Below are 20,973 nucleotides of genomic sequence, written 5' to 3'. Positions count from 1 at the left end.
ACCCCAGGAGAAGCCTGCCTGGTGACTCCACCAACATAACACAACCCTTTGGATGTTTCCACGGCCTCTGTCCATCTAATTTTATAAGCCTCGTGAGATAAAGAATTTCCACACCTCCCTAGGAACTCTGCTAACAGGCCATTCAAAGATTCTAAAACCTCAAATGCACAGCAAGCTTTAACACTGGCCAAAAGCTGTCCAATTTATACTTCTCCAACGTGATTTATTAACACTTGGTGCAGAAGACTTGTCAATTCACACCAGCTGTGTCATCCCCGGAGCGAGATGGCAACACATAGACAAATTAAAAATCAATTTTTTTATTACAAAGTATTCTGAAGCATTAAAAGAAATGTGATGTTGAGCTATCTTCCTTATCCTAACAGCAAAGCTCAGTGTACCCCACTTGCTGTATTAGGAATACATGGATTTCTTTTAGGGGAACAGGTAGGCATTTTTCCTCAGCATCAACCAAGCCTGCTTGGTGGTACCTTAGAATCATCAGCAGAGAAATTCTTTACTCTTTCAGCCTGAAAAAATTTCCTTGTGGTTCCTGTCATAATCGAGGGATCATTGCCCAGTCACTGACAAAATGCCATAAGCAGCAGCAGGGGAAAGAGTTAAAGTTTCTACCCTTCATCTTTCAAAAGATTTATAAAGACATGTACAAATATAAAAATAAGGGATCCTGTTGCTTTTCAGTCATTTTGCTTCCCAATTTTACTAGAAAGCAAGAGAGAACTTTTAAAGTTTTGTTCATGATGAACACAATAACCTGTTCTGGTCTTGACCCACAACTGAGTAAACAGTGGAAAGACTAGAAAAACAAAACAACTGTTTTATGAACTTTCCCTCTGTGGTCCCCCTTGGGAATAGGCATCAGGCAGCTTTCCAACAATGAATGGAATAGGGTCTAAACTCATACACATTTAGGGATGAGCTGAAGCTAATGAGGAAATCTTAAAAAGCGCTAATGGCACCCATGCTAAAAGGATTTACAGACTGCAACAAACATATCCCTTTCCCTCTCCAGTTCGTGCTCCCACGTGGAATGATGGTCATCAAAGGCTCAGCTCCAGGCTTGGCAAAAAGTCACAGGATCAGTTTCCCTCTCTTCCTCTTTCTTAGGCTGACAAGGTTTTTTTTTTGTTTTTTTGGTTTTTTTTTTAGGGTTGCACCTGTGGCATATAGAGGGTCCCAGGTTATGGGTCAAATTGGAGCTGTAGCCGCTGGCCTACACCACAGCCACAGCAACGCCAGATCCAAGCCACATCTGCAACCTACACCACAGCTCACGGCAACGCTGGATCCTTAACCCACTGAGCAAGGCCAGGGATCGAACCTGCATCCTCATGGATGCTAGTCAGATTCGTTTTCCGCTGAGCCAGGACAGGAACTCCAGGCTGACAAATATTTTTAAACCATGCAGTTCAGGATTCTGCTAAAGATAAGCACATGGTATAGCTCCAAGGATCCCTAGGACATTTTTCTAAACATGGTATCAGACTTTGTTAATCCCAAGAACTTTGTGAAAGAGCCATCAACTGCAGCAGAGTCATGGTTAAATCCTAGAATGATAATTACTGCTCTAGGCCAAGAAATAAAGGCTTTATTTTGAATAAACATTTTTAAAGCCACTTCTCAAAAGTAGTTTGGGTGTAACACTCTTGGTTGGGGGTCACCTCCAAAAGCTAGTGCCACAGGCGTTTTTGATTTGCAGCCAATAGGATCACCATTCAACTCTATAGGGCAGGCGTTTGTCTTTCTGCATATATACGAGACCCATACCACAAACACACAAACTTACTTTAGAGGCCCAGGAGGAAACAACTGTTTAGAATTTTAAATCAGAAATCTAATGCTTAGGTGAGCAGTGTCAGGTTAAAGGCTTGCCCATCCCCAAAGCTAATTCGGTTCTGAACAGTCCCATGGGTGTCTAGTTGAACAGAAGGAGCTAGGAAACCTTAGCAGGCCGAGGCCCAGCCCAGGGAATTGCTGGGACTCCGTGCCAGGAGCCGAGGCACACCCCAGACTTGGTATCAGATAATACCAAGTGCCAGTCTGGATTTCCAGGACTAATCTACTGGACCATGGAACTTCCAGGTTCCCTGGTATCTGTGCTGAGGAGGGGGGGGCTGTGTGTGGACAGTGGCTGATGAGGATCAGATTTAATAACACATAGGAAGAGTTTATCGGTATAGCAATGGTTTACGGGGGAGGGGGGTACAGAGGCAAGTGGGGACCTAAGAAGAAGTGGAAAGCATTTCAAACTTTCTAGAGATGCAGTTTTCACAGGTTTCCTTCCTTGCATTCTTTTTTTTTTTTTTTTTTTTTTTTTTTAAGGGCCGCACCTGAGTCATATGGAGGGTCGAATCAGAGCTGTAGCTGCCGGTCTACACCATAGCCAGAGCAATGCCAGATCCCAGCCGAATCTGCCACCTACACCACAGCCCACAGCAACACTGGATCCTTAACCCACTGAGCGAGGCCAGGGATCGAACCTGCGTCCTCACAGATGCTAGTCAGATTCATTTCCACTGAGCCACGATGGGAACTCCCTCTTTCCTTGTATTCTAACTTCAACTTCTTTTTTTTTTTTTTTTTTTTTTTGTCTTTCTGTCTTTTCTAGGGCCGCACCCAGGGCATATGGAAGTTCCCAGGCTAGGGGTTTAATCAGAGCTGTTGCCAACGGCCACAGCCATAGCCATAGCAACTCGGGATCCGAGCCTCGCCTGCAACCTACACCACAGGTCACTGCAAGGCGGATCCTTAACCCACTGAGTGAAGCAAGGGATCAAACCCGAAACCTCATGGTTCCTAGTCGGATTTGTTAACCACTGCACCATGACGGAAACTCCCTACTTCAACTTCTTAAACGTGTGTTTAAGGTTCCCTAAATTCTCAAAACATTATTATCAATAGAAGTTCTGAACCATTTATATCTTTGGTGTCAAAAGCAGTCTTTCCCATTTCATCCCCTCTTCGACCCTTCCCACCAGAAAACCACACGCATCACTTTCTTTGATGGCAAAATATTGTCTGCCCATATAACTTCTTAAAGACTCGGCATGGCTTCTATTAGGGCAATCTTAATTCTCAACTCACTATATTTTAACTGATATGGAATGGTTCTCTGGGGAAAGAAAAACTCTGGCCCCATACACAAATAAACAAACATAGAACTTAGCATCAAAACTGGAATTTAGGACTACAATTATATTCTACATTAAATACAAATTAACACTAATTTTACTGAAGTCCACACTACTGCAAGTTCCTTCAAGACTCATTCAGCACTTGGCAAGTCTTGGGTTACTGTGTCTGAATTGCAACATACACCATTTGCCCAGAAATTGCTCTTAGCTCAAATGCAAATTGCTTACAAAACATGTGTAAACCAAGCACACATCCACAAAAATCCATTCAAAGCAAAGGTAAGTGGAAAAGCATTGCAAATTAGGCTTCTCTTTTAAAACTGGAGGGACTTTTACGGTGTTCCCAAAAGGTAATTGCTTCTTACTTCAGTGAAAAAAGTGGCTTTATGTGACTAAAATAAAGAGTTGATTTTTTTTTTTTTAAACTGAGTGGGATAACAGTATTCAATTAGAGAACAGGGTAGGAGAGCCCATTCTCAAAATATAACTTAATCACCAGGCCCCAGCACACTGGAAAGGCCCACCAAACACACGAGCTAAAATGGAGCCTGAATTTCCTCTCAGACAGAGAGGGTAGTCGCACGAGGTCAGGGTCAAGGTCACCAGCAGGGCAGGCTGCAGCTGCCCGGCTGCACTACACACAACGGGAGGGAAGGCGTTCCGTCTCCGTCACAACCAAACAGATAAATCCCTTCTCTCCTACCCTCCCCTTTAACCCCGCCAACATTTTTTTTTTTTTTTTAGAAGAAAGGAAAATGACCAAATAACCTCGCCGCCCTGGTTTTCGCACACAAGCTCATCAGCTCCCAAAGTTGCCATCTAAGGGCAAGTTCGCAGAGAACACTGAAGCCCATTTTGTCGGAGCAGGGCAAGCCTCCTCCGACCCCCTCCCCGCCCCAGGATTCCTGCCTCCTCTCCCGGCCCCCGCACGCCCCCGAAAAGAGCTGGGAACTGCGGCCGGCCGGCCATGTGCACGCACACACTTCCACCAACTGCTGCGACTTTTCTGTGAATCGCAGCGCCGAGCCTCCCAACTCGCCCTCCCCGACTCCGCCGCCTTCTCTTTCCTCGCACAAAATTTCCCTGCACACGCAGCCGCCTGCGAATGATTTTCTGTGCATATATATTACATATGTGATATTATCCTCAGAACCTCTAGCGGGCAGGCGAAGAAAGGACTGCACAGGGGCATTTTTTTTTTTTTTAAAGGAAGGGGAAAAAAAGCATAACCCAAGCCCTGTGCGTCGACTCCTGCGTACCGGGAAGGGGAAAGAAAGAGGAATGTTTGTGGAGCGGGCTGCCTGCAAGTGCCCTTGCTCGCCACTTTGGCCGCGGCCCGGGTGACACCGAGGCGCGGGGGCGCCCGGCCAGAGTCACCCGCGCCCCCTGCCCGTCTCCCGGGCAGGCACCGCCGCGGAGATTCGCGAGGGGGAGATCGATAGCGCTGCCCGTCTGCAGCGGAAACACACAAGCTCACACACAACCCGAGCCCGAGACACCATAACCTTAACCCTTCCCCCACCCTCCGTGAACTTCAGGTGACCGACCACGTCGGCCTGACACCCCGGCGGGCGGGCGGGCGTTTCGGCTCCGCTCCCGCCCCCAGCCCGGGTTTTGCAGGATCGGGATACGAGCCGCGCCAAACCGCCGGGAGAGGGGAGCAGTGCGGGGGGAGAGAAGAGAAATTGACCCTCCGTCTCCCCCGACCGCTCCCTCCCGCGCCTCCGGCGTCCCCTCCTCCCCGTCACCCCGCCCCACGCCTTCTCCCCTGCCCCCTCCTCCCTGCATTCAAGGAGCCGGGCGGCCCCGGGGGATATTTTTAGTTGCTTCTTTCTCCTTCACTTTTAGCTTTAGCAGCATCTCGGAGCACGCTAAGCGGAGAAAGATTTGGGGTGGGGGGGGAGCTGGAGAGGGAGTGGGGGAAAAGTTAAGAGTCTCGCAAAGAAAAGCCGGAGGGAGGGCGTAGAGGGACCGGGGGCGCGGGTGGAGGAGGGGAAGGGGACCGGGCCGTGCCGGCGGGTGTGTGTCTCCAGTTGGTGTGTGTGGCTGCAGCCGGGGAGGGCTGTGATGCACTTTAGTCCTGGACTCTGCTCAGGCTCTCCGGGGAGGGGGGTCTGAGAGCCCGAGTCTCGCCCGGCTCCGTCTGCTCCGACTGACCCCGCATTTTATTGCGGCCAGGAGCCCTGCTCCTCCCTCCCCACGGCTCTGCAGGGACCTCGCGCGCCGCGAGCCGCCCTGCCTCCTGCCTCCGCCTCGGCGCAGCTCCCGCACCCCACATCCGCCCGCCGCTGCCCGGCCTCGCCCCCCGCCCGGCCACCCCGCGCCCCGGCGCGCCCCCTCGCCCCGGCGCCGCGGGAGCAGCCGCCCGGCGGCGCGTGTGTACCCGTGTGTTTGTGTGCGGTGCCCCCACACCCTCCCAGCCGCTCCCGCCTCGCCCGCCCCCGACTCCCCTCCTCCGCCGCCGCCTCCTCCACCTCCGCCTCCTCCTGCTCCTGCCGCCGCCGCTGCCGCTGGCGGCTCCGGGGCCGACCAACCCCGGCGCAACCTTTAGCCGGAGACGGACCTCTCCCTGGATCCTGTACCCGGCAGGCGGCCGCGCGCCCTCGCCCCGAAACCCCCAAACGCCATGTCACGGCCCCCAGCCCTCCGCGCGCCCCGACCCCCGCACCCTCAGGCACCGCGATCCTCAAGGAATTTTTTTTTTTTTTAAAGATTCCAACCTCTCCCACCTCCCCTCCACCCCCGATTAAAAAAAAAAAAAAAAAAAACCGGCATCCACGCTACTCCCCTCCTCCCTTCTCTGGCCCCCTCCCCCCAGCAACCCGGAGTGAGGAGGGGGAGGGAAAGGGAAAAAAAGCCCGATCTCAAGGAAAAAAAGAGGGGGGGGAGAGAAAGAAAGAAAAAGAGAGAGAGAATAGAAAGGGCACCGGGCTGATCATCACCAACATGGCTGCCTCAGCATAGACCTAAACGAGGAGTAACCCGGGCTGTGTCTTTGTCAGTTTCACCTCTGTAACCCTAAACTAATGCAGAAAACAACGGAGGAGGCTGCGGAGGGGAAAGAGGAGAGGGAGGGCGAGAAAATGGCACGAGAGGAGGTGGAGAAGGGATGACTTACGTGAGGGAAGGCGCTTGGGCTGCTCCTGCTTCCTCCTGGGCATTTTCCCCCTTTTCTCACATTCTCCTCCTCGGTTAATGTGAGATCAAATAAACCCCCGTGGGGGCAGAGAGGCAGACACTGGCAGGAGCGGGGAGGTAGTTGGGGGGGCGGGCGGGCGGGCAGGGGGAAACCCCTTCTCTCCGGTGTGTGCAATGGGTTGAAGCTTGTTTCCTGGAGCCAGAAGAGGGGTTTTCTTCTTTTCTTTCCTTTCTTTTTTTCCTTTTTTTTTTTTTTTTTTAATTTTTGGTCGTGCACCTGGCTTGTCCCCGAGCGTAATATTCTTCAATGGAAACGGATCTAATAGGTGTGAGTGTGTGTGTGTGTCCTATGCTCGCGTGTGTGATGGGAGGTATAAATAAATGAGTGCCGGTGCGGCGGTGTCTATGGCCGCGCTGTGTCTCCGAGCCCCTAACACTAATGTCGGGATCAAAGGGCAGCGGCGGCGGCAGCACAGCTCACAGCTCGCTCTCTCGCTCGCTCGCTCTCTTTCTCGCTCTCTCCTCTCTCGCGCTCTCTCTCTCTCTGTCACACACACACTCACACACACACACACACAGAGGCACAGACTGAAGGAAAGAGCGAGAGCTAGACACACACACACACACACACACACACACACACACAGAGCAAAGAGGAAGGTGCCCTAAGGCTCCCAGGGCGGACTCAGCCCGGGATTTGCAACCGCTCTGGCTGGAAAGAATGGGGGGCGCGCGTGCGGGGGTGGGATGGAGTTCTTCGAATTTATCCCGCTATTCGCCAAATCTAGGGGGGGAAAAGTTTGTCCCACTCTTTAAACAACGATTAGTTCATTATTCTTACTGATTTTTTTTTTAAGAAGGAAATAGGTTTTGTCTCTTAACTTTCTTTTGTTTATTAGACTACATTTTGTTCTGTATAAAATCCTTCAGGCTTTTTGTCACAAAAGAATTACTCTCTCTCCCCATCACCTTAAGTCTGTGGAGGTGACAGTCTTCCACGCACTCTCCAAAAACACTGCAATCAAAATAACAAAAAGAAAAAGATAACATATGGTGAGATCAATAACTAGGTTGATGGAATAAGTGCCCAGTTTTGGAGTGTCCGGTGGAGTTAAAACTGGAAAATGCTGCCTAAATGAAAATTATAGCTCCTTGACAAAGGGGGAAAAATAAGATTAGGTCACTCCTGATGGCTGATTTAACTGCTACACGATGCTCTATGGTGCACACAGCAATCTTGACTTCTGAAATTTACTTTTTTTCCCTGCTCTAATACAGGTATGTGAAGCTTACCCTGAAGCAATTCCAGTTTGCATTATGAGCTCAATATAGCGGTTTTCATTAACTGATACATACTTTCATTACTTTACAAATCACACATCTTTCTTCAAAGAGAGACATAAAGGGGAAAAATAGAAAAGGACGGGTCTCACTCCAGCACAAAAGGTACTTGGTGAAAGAGGACTGTTCTCTTTGTGACTTGCAGTCATTTGGATAAAAGTTCACTCAGAGGTTGTTAATGATTTAAACTCCAAAACTTGCTACTATAATTGAAGTAAAAAAAAAAAAAAAAGTCTGCAGAAGAGTTGTTTCATAAAACTCTCTTTGTAAGAGGAAACTTTGAACTTAGCAGAATACATTATATGTCATGAGTCAGATGTAGCTAAAAAATAAAAAGGTGCATTATTTAACTACATTTTCCCTTTTAAGCTTTTTAAAACCTCTGACTCATCATCTTATTATGTTAAATATTTTCTTACAAATTTTAAAATAGACTTTTTCATCAAAGAAGGTGGAGGCACGGCCAAGATACAGAACATTAAAATGACACTCCATGCGCTTGCATGGATAGCTAATGCCTCTTTGAGGTTCTGACTGAATTCTCACAACTGAAGTGGTGTTCAAGACAGTCATGGGGGTTAAACCCCTACACCCTTTCAAAAATAACAATAAGCTTTCATTCCTCACATTTTTATTAGGGAAGCTTAAAGAGTGTTGTATCTCCCAAAAGATTTTTTTCATTGATAATGAAACCTCAGGACCCCCACTGCCAAATCCCTTGAAAGATCTAGCCTCCCAGTAACAAGTAACATCTGAAGCAGGTTTGGAAACACCTGCTTAGATTCAATCTAAAACCAAACAGAGAGTGGTCAAGTTTGAAAGCATCTTGCTTAAACCAACTCTTCCTTGAATATTGGCTGGAGTAAACTGGTAGTTAAGGTTTCCCGAGTTACCATTGGAAATAGAGCTACCTTTCAACTCAGATGGAACGCAACTTATGCCATGATTTTTGACGACTCTCAGTAGCATTGGACTTGAAATTAGCACATGAATGACATATCAGAGCCCATCATTCTCAATAGACTCATTGGCCTGGGTGTGAGGAGTTTTAAATCTAACCCGGGGTAAATGGAATGATCCCAACACTTCACCACTGCTCCCTCAGAGCCTTTGGCTGGGATATGGACGACAACAACATGACACACCACCACCTTTTCCTGAATTGCTGATTCTCTGCAATGCTTAGTACACTATAATTGAAAACACACTTTAGGCCTTTCCTCAAAGTAGAGAACATTTCCCAAGACCTTTTAAAGGCACACAGGCAAATGCTGTCAACTTTTAATTATATAGGTATACTATCAACAGCCAAGAGCATTTTTAAATTGAATTTATTCATGCCTCTACCTCTTTCCAAAAATTATTTGAAGTAGTACGCAACAATAGAAAATGAAAATAGGGACAGAACAACTTCTGTTTAAATCTCAGCTTGGTATCTCTGCATCACACTCGCAATAGCTCTATATGTTTAGGGAACATAAACTAATGTTAATATCAGACTAACCTAAAATATTAGGAAGGTAAATAGCTGGAGGTTGCTACCATGGATTTAAAAATCAAGTGGATAAATAATTTGGGATGTCAGAGTTCCAGTCGTGGCTCAGTGGTTAACGAATCCGACTAGGAACCATGGGTTGCAGGTTCGATCCCTGGCCTTGCTCAGTGGGTTAAGGATCCAGTGTTGCCGTGAGCCATGGTGTAGGTCACAGACGAGGCTCGGATCCCTCGTTGCTGTGGCTGTGGTGTAGGCCGGTGGCTACAGCTCCAATTCGACCCCTAGCCTGGGAACCTCCATACGCCGCAGGAATGGCCCTAGAAATGGAAAAAAGACCAAAAAATGAATAAATAAATAAAGAAAATAAAATAATTTGGGATGTGCGTAGCCATGAACTTGGATGGCCGTTGATCATAATCATCAAGTTGGAATATTCCTTTCAATTCCCTCCCAGAGCCCAAGCTTTCGAAAGCATACTTTATCTTGATAATTACAGTACTCTCTTCACCCCATCTTCATCACCTCTCAAATGTGAGATTAAACTAGATTTTCTCAAAATTGTATATTCTGGAGTTCCCATCATGGCACAGTGTTTAACGAATCTGACTAGGAACCATGAGGTTGCGGGTTCCATCCCTGCCCTTGCTCAGTGGTTAAGGATCCGGCGTTGCCCTGAGCTGTGGTGTAGGTCACAGACGCACCTCGGATCCCGAGTTGCTATGGCTCTGGTGTAGGCCGGCAGCTACAGCTCTGATTCAACCCCTAGCCTGGGAACCTCCATGTGCCGCAGGAGCAGCCCTAGAAAAGGCAAAAAGACAAAAAAAAATTTGTATATTCTAAGAAGTTTCATCAACGTTCACTTTCACAGGAGTAATTCAATCCTTTCCCAGGCATCGAAAGGGCAGAAGATGGCTAGCAACCCCTCCCCAGAATACTGTGTGGTCTACAAGAGTCCTCCAGGTCAAAATTCTTTTCAAAATGTTATTTGCCTTTTTATCTGTTTTTTGTTTTTGTTTTTTGTCTTTTGTCTTTTTAGGGCCTCACCTGTGGCATATAGAGGTTCCCAGGCTAGGGGTCCAATCAGAACTACAGCTGCGGCCTACACCACAGCTCGTGGCACCACCGGATCCTTAACCCACTGAGTGAGGCCAGGGATCGAACCTGCAATCTCATGTTCCTAGTTGGATTCATTTCTGCTGCGCCATGATGGGAACTCCCATTTGCCTTTTTATCTGTGTTGACATTTACACCACAGAGCAAAAGCAATGGAAATAAAATGCTGGTACCTTAGCAGCTGAAATTAAGGCAATGACACCAAAAATGTATCAGTAGTCGTTTTCAGCTTCACTTCAAAAAAAAAAAAAAAAAATTCGTTTAAGGAGGTCCTTGATGGAGCAGTAAAAATTGTTAATTTCATTGAATCTCAACCCTTGAGGGCAAGACTTTTAAGTATTCTCTGTGACAAAGTGTTAGGTACATATAAAGTACTTATGCTGCATACTAAAGTACATTTGTTATCTCAAGGAAGATCATTTGAGAGATGGTTAGCTATAGGTGCTATTATTATTATTATTATTATTATTTATGGCCACACATATAGCATATGGAGGTTCCCAGGCTAGGGGTCAAATTGGAGCTGCAGCTGCTGGCCTATGCCATAGCCACAGCAATGTGGGATCTGAGCCACAACTGCGAACTACACCACAGATCACGGCAATGCTGGATCCTTAACCCACTAAGTGAGGCCAGGGATTGAACCTTCGTCCTCATGGATACTAGTCGGTTTCGTTACCACTGAGGCACAACAGAAACTCCTGCAGTCACATTCTTAACCCACTGTGCCACAGTGGGAACTCGGTGCAATTATTAGTATAGATGGAATATTATTTTTACTCAAAAGAATGACTGACTAATTCTTCAGACTTTGGTAGTTCTCAAAAAATGAAGTGAGCCTATAACTTCAAAGAAAACAATTCATGGTATTTTTTGCAATGATAATAATATTTGTAGTTAGACATGCAAATTAGAATTTTAGATAATTTGTATCCATCACTGTGAAATTTAACAGTTTCTTGATATTTGCTTTTTTGATGAGATGCATGGGGATATTAATGAATGTGACTTTTTGATACTGTGCCAGCATTTTAGAGGAACTGTAGAACTCAGTATTTTCCAAATGACCAATACATGATATTACAAAAATCATGCTGTAGTAAAGATCTATTTAAAGCACAAGATAGACCAATGGATTTTAATGGAAGAGTATAAAAAGGTCATTGACATAGTTTCAAATTCTACACTGTCAGTAATTTTTAAGAAACTACCACTCATCAAGTTTTGGTGGTGTGTCAAAGAAAAATATCCACAATGATCTGAAAAGGCTGTTAAAATATTCCTCCCTTCTTCCAACTACATATCTGGGTGAGGCTTGATTTTCTTTGTGTATGTCTTTAATAAAAGCAACATATCACAACAGAGTGAAAGCAGATACAAACATGAGAATCCAGTTTGGCTTTTGGTAGTCCAGACATCGTAGAGATTTGCAGAAATGTAAACCAATGCCACTCTTTTCACTCAATTTTTTGTTTGTAAAGGTGCAGTTATTTGTCTAAGAATGTGTAACTTATATTGCATTTATTATTTTTATGTAGGAATTAATGCATAAATATCGTAGAAATCCCCCAGTTTTAATATGCAATGTAGTAAATATCAAGACATAACCCACATAAGCAAAGGTTCTTTGGGGCCCTCAATAACTTTTAAGCGTATAACAGAGTCCTGATTCGAAAAGTTTGAGACCCGCTGCCCTAGAAATTAATTGAGGCGTAGTTAAAGAGGAAAAAGGTGTTTTTTTAATTAGTCTACAGGTGTTTTTTTAATTAGTCTCCAAATCCAATTGTAAATATGTTACACATCTCAAAATAAATAAGGCTCACTTATCTCTAGGAACTGAGAGTTGGTTTTTTTGTGTTCCAAGATGGGCTTCTCTGATGAGATTCCTTATGAGTTGTAGAGAGGGTGTATTAGTCAGGGTTTTCCAGAGAAATCAGTATTATTCATTCATTCACTTATTTACTTATGTATTTATGTACTTAATTATTAGTGGGATTGGCTCATAAGATTATGGAAGCCAAGAAGTCTCATGATCTGCCATCTATAAGACAGCAAGCCAGGAAAGCCAGTATTATAATTCAGTCCAAGTCAGAAGGCCTGAGAACTGGGGGAGGGGGGGTGCCAATGATGAAAGTCCAGATCTGAGTCCAAAAGCCTGAGGACCAGGAGCTCCAATGTCAGAGGCCAGGAGAAGAGGGCTTTCCAGGGCAAGCAGAGTGAGTTTGCTCTTCCCCCACCTCTTTGTTCTCTTCAGCACCCCCCCCTCCCGCGCCTCCGCGGATGGGCCGAGGTCCGCCTTCACTGCCAAGGACAATCTTCTCTACTCAGACTATGGATTCAAATGCCAATCTCTTCTGGAAACACCCTCACAAACACACCCAGAAATAATGTCTTACCAGCTACCTGGGCGGCCCTTGCCCCGGTCACTCGGACACATAAAATGAACAGCCACAGAGAGCAGGCAGGTCATCCCAAGTGCTGTGGGGACAGGTTGTCTAATCATGTGGGGAGGCTGGTTGCTCTAAACAGGCCCAACCCTCTTCCAACCTCAGACCCTTTAGGACAGTAAAACCAGCTCTCTCTCTTTCCCAGGGCCTGAGCTAGCTGTCTCAAGAGTTAAGTCAGGGATACTCTTAACCCCAAACCGCTCCAAGTCTGACGTTTTAAATAATGAGTGCCTGTCCCAAGGCAGAGATACGGGGCTGGCGTCTCTCCTGGCCTGGACCTCACGTGTCGTAAATCAGTATCTGGTGACGATGACCAGCCATCATTTACAGAGGGGGAGACTTTTGCTGTAATCTGTACAGATGTTATTGGGAGGCCAGGGCCTGGCTGGGATTAGCGAGAGTTGTCACAGTTTGGATTAACCATGCTTTCCAAAGTCCTGCATGGACAAGCATGTGACCTGACAGAGAACCTGGCAGAGCTGATGTTTCTGGGCCTTTTGGGGTCTTCCATCCAGATTCTTGTGCCTGGGATCTCGCCTTTAAACATCACTCCTATAGGTGTTCAACTCAACACCATCTTGGAGTACATGCCCTGTTTAGATTTGGTAAATTCCCAATCTCTGATCTCCATGGTTCCCTCACCTTCTTGTCAACTGTAGTGACGGGTTCATTCAGTCCTTCCTTATTTATTCCAAGCTCGAGCCTCAACTGAGACTTAAGCTCCTGCCTCCCAAGCCTCGTTTGCCAGGATTCTTAACATCTCTGTCATTTTCGCCTCCCTGGGCCTTGTTTCTTATCCGCAAGGATGAAAAACTCCCCTGAGCAGCTGCTCCCCACTTTCATGCATTTTTCCAACAGATTCGTCTGGTGGCTTAATGCACTTGTTTGCTGCCTGACCCAGTCACCCTCTGACCTGCCTCCAATCACACTGCCGTCTCCTTGCAAGTCCCCTCATGCCTCGTGTCCTCCCTCACAACCCCTCCCTGGCTGCAATCTGCTGTGAGTCAGTGTCTCTACAATGTCTATCTCTCTTTGTGGCTGCTGCTCCGCATTCCCTTCTACCACTAGGGGGCATCCCCTTGGGGCATCTTGGTGAGGTTGTTTACCCAACTCAAGTGTCAGGCAACTCCCTCCTTTGACTCCAGCCTTGTGTGGCATGATGCTACTAGAGTAACAAGGAACAAAATGATAACACACCCCAAGTCATGATTGTTGGTGATCAGCAAATAAAATGGCAGCAAAAACCAATCAAAAAGGTTTCTGTGGTCTTCCATCATCATTCCTATCTCGGTGGTTGGAAGTCACCCCAATCTGCTTCCATCCATTCTGGGTCCAGATTTTATGTGGTGCGATATCTTGTGGGAGGAAAGACCAAGTTGAGCTCCAACTGTGTCCTCCTGGTTGTTGAGGGGTTGGCTATATAACTATGCCTTCATAGTGGATTGCAAACCCTTTCATATACAACAGCAAATGATAACGCCATGGGAATTAGCTAGCACATGTTCCCTCTTTTTCATCACTTAATCTCATACTTTAATAAGAAGGGGGGGAAAATGAAGCTTCAAATTAGAATCACAGAGCTTGGCGTTCCCCTCATGGCACAGCAGAAATGAATCTGACTAGGATCCATGAGAATGCGGATTTGATCCCTGGCCTTGCTCAGTGGGTTAAGGATCTGGTGTTGCTGTGGCTGTGGCATAGGCCAGCAGCTATAGCTCTGATTCGACCCCTAGCCTGGGAACCTCTATATGCTACGGGTGAGGCCCTAAAAATAAAGCAAAAAAAAAAAAAAAAAAATCACAGAGCTTTATGGCCAGAAATTGCCTTTCAGATCATTTGGTTTAGACCTAGTATTTCACAGACCAGGAACTAGAGGGACTGAAACGTTGGGTGATGCTCCTAGCTATTGACTGTCTGCTATTCCAGAAAATTAGCTCAAACATACGATAAAGTGAAGACATATTTGTGCATCCTAAAGGAGTTAAGTAAACTTATTTTGCAAACCAGAACCTAGAAGCATTGGCTATAGCAACATACAAGATGACAGAATTGAGTGCCTTTAAATATGGTACCTGGAAAACTCAGCATAGGTTTCATATTATTTTATTAGCTTCTAGAAGGTTCTTTTAATGTGAATAAAGGGGCTGTGAGAAGCTTTTAAAAATTACAAAGAAAAATTCACAAATCATAGAGATAAATTCTATGTTGAGAATACAGATGCTAATGATAAAAAATTGAAAATCTTGGAGTTCCCGTCGTGGTGCAGCAGAAACGAATCCGACTGGGAACCATGAGGTTGTGGTTTCGATCCCTGGCCTTGCTCAGTGTGTTAAGGATTTGGCATTGCTGTGAGCTGTGGTGTGGATTGCAGACACGGCTCGGATCCTCCGTTGCTGTGGCTGAGGCGTAGGCCAGAAGCTGTAGCTCCGATTTGACCCCTAGCCTAGGAACCTCCATATGCTGTGGGTGCGGCCCTAAAGAGAAAAAAAAAAATGGAAATCTTAAAAAAAAATGGGTCAGGTAGTCATTACACCTCTGAACAGAAACATTGCAGACATTTAAAAATAAATGTTTACACCTTCATGAAAAGAATGCTTATGAAGCTCAACTTCAGATCCTATTCCAATGCTAGCCTGTGGTATACTCCATCTTGGCTAATTGTCTTAGAGAAGTCTTTCAGTGAGGGTCATAGGTACTTTGGAAGGATGTCAATGTATGAGGGCAAATCTATTACCCTTAAAGCAGAAACCATGAGTCACCAACCCAGCTCCCTGACAGCATGTCAAAAGGGTCATTTTCCCTTTGGAAGAATGAGCTCTCTTACAGCTGCAGCTTCTGAAACCTCATCCTCCCTCCATGTTGCATTCAGAAGTCCCTATCCAGAGACAGTGGGGAAAATGAAACTTTGTGAAATGTTCAGGGTGAAAAAAAATGACACCTACTAATTGCCTAAAACAACAGGAAGGAACATAATGGCTAAACCACAATACACACACTTGTCCTGGCATCTGAAGCCCAACAGGTTGAACAAGTGTCCTCTCGGTAAACAGACACTGGTGAATGGATTAACAACCTGGTGTGGAGTTACACTGTGACAGAAGGGGGACATTTTATTGTGGGGAAACCTCACAGACAAGACAGGGGACTGGCTGCCACACAGTTCCTGAAGAAGATGTCCTGAAAAACAGACTGCAGGCAAAGCAGGAATGACTGAATTTCCAGAGGTCATGCCTCCAGTTACTGGCACACTAGGAGGTGTAAATTCCCTTTATGCCTGACTGTTGTTTTAGAGAAAGGTTAGGTTGCTGGCTGCTTTTTGAATATATTCCAACTCCTCAGAGACATTGCTTCTTTGTTGGGTGTCCATGAGAAGTTTATTGTGTCTTTTGCATAATGTAAGTGTTTTGTTCAGCGGTGTTTCTGAGTATCAACATAGTGACCTATGAGGCAAGGAGGGGGACTTCCTGTATCAACAGGACTGTCTGATCCACCTCACATCAATCCTTTGAAACACCTCTATTTTTCTCTTAATGGCTGGGGAAACTGAGGCACACCCACTTAAGACACTGCTCAAGGCCACTTTCACTTGGGGCTATTGACACCGTCATCTGATGACCGGTGGTCTCTCTCCATCAATCAGGCAGGAGCCTGAGGAACAGATGGGCCAGGGTCATGCTCTAGAGGCCAAGGGCCTCTGGCTTTTTGTCTAAGAGGGACAGCCTAAACCCAGGTGCCCTGGTACTCTTCCCAGGAAATGTTTCCAGTTTCCTGAAAGACAAGCCTGAGCTCCTAGGTGGATATCCACTGTTGCGTTATTAAAGAGAGGAAAAGTCATCTCTTCAAGTAGACAAGCAGAAAGGGACGTGGACTTGACGGCGCCCTGTTTAGGGAGCGTCCTGAGGGCTTTTCCAACTTTGTGTCCTCCAAACTCCTCCCTCCCGGCCCTGCCCTTGGCCACAGACCCCTAGCGACTGCATCCCGCCAAAGCTCTGTCTGCTTTGATATACAGCTTGGCCAGCCAATGGGAGGTACTTGTAGGAGGGACAAGTGGGAGGGCAGAGGGGTAAGGCTCTTTCTTCTTTCCTCCTCCTTGCTGATGCCTTGTCTCTGGCTGTCACTCTGTCCATCCAAGAACACAGCTTCTGAGCACAGCTCCGACAGCACTGGACTCAGGATAGATTAATTCCTCCCCTTGTTTTTCCAGCCTTAGACGTGGGCATGGCCTTGCATCGTTGCCAGGCTCTGGATGCGGCTCCAGCGCTCATTTGTTCCCATACCCTCACCCACACTCCAGTAAATAGTCCCTTCGTTCAAGGCTCTTCATTCGAATCATCTGAGGTGAATTTTGCTCACTGCCTGAACCTAGACTGATCCAAGCTCCTTTCGTTCATTCGCCAAATATTTGATGAGTACTGCCTGTGCCAGATGCTGCACAAGCCACTGGGAATGCCAAGGTGAGCAAAGAGTGGTATTATCCTTAACCCTGTCGATGTTTCAGAACTCCAGGGCTTATTTTAGTTAAACCTTTGTTATTTCTCATACAGCTAAGATTTGGTTTTTTTTTTTTTTTGCCTTCAAACACTAGAAGTTCACCAGGCTGGTCAAGAACTCTGAGAAGAGGGAACAAGGCTGTGTGAGAAATAAAAATGGGCTTCAGTCCCATGTTGGACACATAATTAGTAGATGTTATGGATTGAATTTCGAATAGTGAAGCTTTAACACCCCACCCCCAGTGATGGTATTTGAAGATGGTACCTTTGGGAGATAATAGGTTTACCTAAGGTCCTGAGGGTGGGGTACTCATGATGGGATTAGTGCCTTTATCAGAAGAGACACCAAAGAGCTCTCATTTTTTCCTGTCTCTGTCTTTCTCTCCTCCTCAGGAAAGGCCAAGTGAGGATAAGCAAGACGAGAGCCATCTGCAAGCCAGGAAGAGAGTCCTCACCAGAAGGTAAGCATGCTGGCATCCACATCTCACACTCCCCAGTCTTCAGAACTGTGAGAAGATAAATGTCTGTTGTTTAAGCCACCCAGTCTATGGTATTTTGTTATGGCAGCCCCAGCTGACTAATACAGACGGGAAGAGAAAAAAAAAAAAAAAGCTAGCAGAATCAATTGCCCAAAGGAAAGTCTTTGTCCTCCATGGTCTAGGGCCCTCTCTCTTCTACACTTTGAATAAAGTTGAGGTAACCTAAGCAAAACTGCCAAACACGTAATATTTTTCTCCAGGACTCATTCCTTACATCTTCTCTGTCCTTTCTCATACCCCCCACTTGTGCATATTTGGGGCTGGTTTGCCCTCTCAGCAGTGCTGCTCCTTTTAGCACCCAGGAATACCCACTCTGGAGGAATATCCACTCTGCTGCCCAGCAAACCTACCCTCTCCTGACAGGTGGCACCCATAGCCTTTCTTCGTTCACAATATAACTGCTCCACGTGGGAGGAGAAGGGGAAGATGGACAGGGAGTTTGGGGTTAGTCGATGCAAATGATTAACATTTAGAAAGGAGAAACAATAAGGTCCTATTATACAGCACAGGGAACTAGATCCAATCTCCTAGGATAGACCTTGATGGAAAAGAATATAGAAAAATGTCTATATATGTGTAACTGAATCATTTTGCTATGTAGCAGAAATCGGCATAACATTGTAAATCAATGATTCTTTAATTTGTTTTTTTTTTTTTTTTTTTTTGTTGTTGTTGCTATTTCTTGGGCCACTCCTGTGGCATATGGAGGTTCCCAGGCTAGGGGTTGAATCGGAGCTGTAGCCACCGGCCTACGCCAGAGCCACAGCAACGCGGGATCCGAGCCGCTTCTGCAACCTACACCACAGCTCACGGCAACGCCGGATCGTTAACCCACTGAGCAAGGGCAGGGACCGAACCTGCAACCTCATGGTTCCTAGTCGGATTCGTTAACCACTGCGCCACGACGGGAACTCCGATTCTTTAATTTTTAAAAAAAATTTAAAAAGAAACAAACACAGAAACTCAGAGACATAGAAAATCAACTTATGGTTCCCAAAGGGGAGGTGGGGTAGGAGGGACAAATGAGGAGTTTGGGACTAACAGATACAAATTAGTACACATGAAATATTTAAGCAACAAGGATTTATTGTATAGCATAGGAAACTATTCAATATCTTATAGCCTGTCGAGGAATATAATCTGAAAAAAAAAAAACCTTAATCACTAAGCTGTATACCGGAAATTAACACAATATCATAAATAAATAACATTTCAATAAAAAATTTAAAAAGTAAAAAAACAAACAAAAAAACCCCAAAATGTAACTGCTCCTTTTTTCTCCCCAACACCCAAGGCCTCTTCATGCTTTTATTTCCCCTAAAATAATAGCCAATGGAATGATGACAGCTGTTAATCTTTCTTCTTATTTTCTACATTACTAAAATATATTGTTATAATTAATTTTTTGAACTTAAAATTTAAAAAGTTGTAAACAATAAGTATATTAGCCACTCCATGCCAGTGTCTTCAGCAGTACAAATAGCTTGTTCCCGTGTTTTTTCCAATAGGGTTACACATAAAGTAGCCCGAAAGTACACGACAGCAAGGAATAGACATGGCCGTCTTTCTGGAATGCTCCTTTCACTCAAATATTTATTGGCGGAGAGTTAAGAATTTTTTAACTTTCAAATAATTTAAAACATACTTGTATTAAGATATGCTTGGATATACCAGGTACCTTGGGTTTGTTGTTGTTTTTTTTCTTTCCTGGAAAATGGGGGTAATGAGAGGATTGTCCTTAACCTGGCAGATTGGCCTGGGTTTAAATAAATCCTGTGTCTGAAGTCCTAAGCGCAGTAACTCTTCCTGATGGCACAGACTGTGATATGAGGGCCAAACTCTAAGTGCCTTTTAAGTCAAAATGCAAGGTCTCAACGAAATTTTTCCCGGAAACCTCTTCAGGCTCTATCCCTAGATTCCCAGAGGATGAGTTTTCATTTTCTTTGGCTACTAGAGGAAAAGTTTGAATGTATTACCTCTGCTTTCTAGACTCCCCATACTTTATCCCAGAGCAGTGACTTTAATAGCAAGAATTTTAGGCATTGTGGCATTCATTCAGTTATAAATTTCACTTATAAAACATTTATTGAGGTTTTCATGATTTGATTTGTTTTAAACCAACCTATTCTCCCTTTTCTGTTCCCACTGTTGTGCCCAAAACAAAATAAATGAGCCAGTATTATTTGGCATTCATCTGACATAAATCATAAACCACATTGGATGACATTCAAGTTTGCATTATATCCTATGGAAAAGTCGAGTTCCGAATGAGGACTACCCTTTCCCTCCTAACACTTCTCTTTGTCTACAGCAGATAGGCAAGTAAAATGTTTAAATAATAATAAATGTCAAAACCAAAATTTATTTTACATACATGGACTTCCTCTGAATTCAGAGAAAATACCAGAAAACCACACCAAATCCAAACAAAACCAAGCTCACATATACAAATTTTGATCACTTTTAACCCACCCTTACTTTGGGATCTTATCCTTGAAGGGACTGAGTCACAAGGCAAATCCACTTGTCTCCATGTGCTTTGAATGAATGGATGCTTTCCATTATACACTATTTCAAGTACCTCGGTCACTCCATTAGTTACTGTGTTGGATAGAGCATTCAGCTTGCCACAAACTATACTCAATAATAGTAATAATAACATTGCATGCAGAGTGATGGCTAATATCATCCTTTGCTTCAGGTGTACAGAGTGATAAAGGAACCACGGTGCCTGCTGTCATGAAACAAATCTCATAAAGACAAGTCATGGTCCTTTGAGTAATATAGTCCTTTTAGTCACAACCTTGGACTTTATCCTGTTACTTTTGTTTAAAAGTTAACAAACAGGAGTTCCCGTCGTGGCGCAGTGGTTAACAAATCCGACTAGGAACCATGAGGTTGCGGGTTCGATCCCTGCCCTTGCTCAGTGGGTCAAGGTTTCGGCCTTGCCGTGAGCTGTGGTGTAGTTCGCAGACGCGGCTCGGATCCTGCGTTGCTGTGGCTCTGGCGTAGGCTGGCAGCTACAGCTCCGATTCGACCCCTAGCCCGGGAACCTCCATATGCCGCGAGAGCGGCCCAAGAAATAGCAAAAAGACAAAAAAAAAAAAAAGAAAAAAGTTAACAAACAAAATAATTGAATAGATGAACTTTGGGGGAAATGGTGAATGTGATAATGTCTCTTGTTTCAAATGCTTTAGTCAAAGAGCTTGCGTCTTATGATTATTGTTATTATTATTATTTTGTCTTTTTGCCTCA

At 45.3% G+C, this 20,973-nt stretch overlaps 1 protein-coding gene across 7 annotated transcripts in view; it reads right to left on the bottom strand.

The window, feature by feature from the left end:
* The window catches only part of ZNF827 (zinc finger protein 827), a 187,132-nt gene extending 180,250 nt beyond the window's left edge, over positions 1–6,882 (bottom strand). For 3 of the 7 annotated variants that reach the window (XM_021101540.1, XM_021101539.1, XM_021101541.1), the window contains exon 1: positions 6,274–6,874. In XM_021101540.1, the coding sequence (XP_020957199.1) occupies positions 6,274–6,316 (43 nt within the window). In that variant the 5' untranslated portion in view covers positions 6,317–6,874. Of the gene's footprint in view, positions 1–6,273 lie in introns of all 7 variants that reach the window. The other 4 variants (XM_021101538.1, XM_021101537.1, XM_021101536.1 and 1 more) reach the window with 3 other exon arrangements.

Source organism: Sus scrofa, chromosome 8 (genome assembly GCF_000003025.6).
Source record: "Sus scrofa isolate TJ Tabasco breed Duroc chromosome 8, Sscrofa11.1, whole genome shotgun sequence".
NCBI lineage: Eukaryota > Metazoa > Chordata > Mammalia > Artiodactyla > Suidae > Sus > Sus scrofa.
Note: the sequence above shows the minus strand (reverse complement) of the source record. Positions and strands in the feature narration are given on the sequence as shown.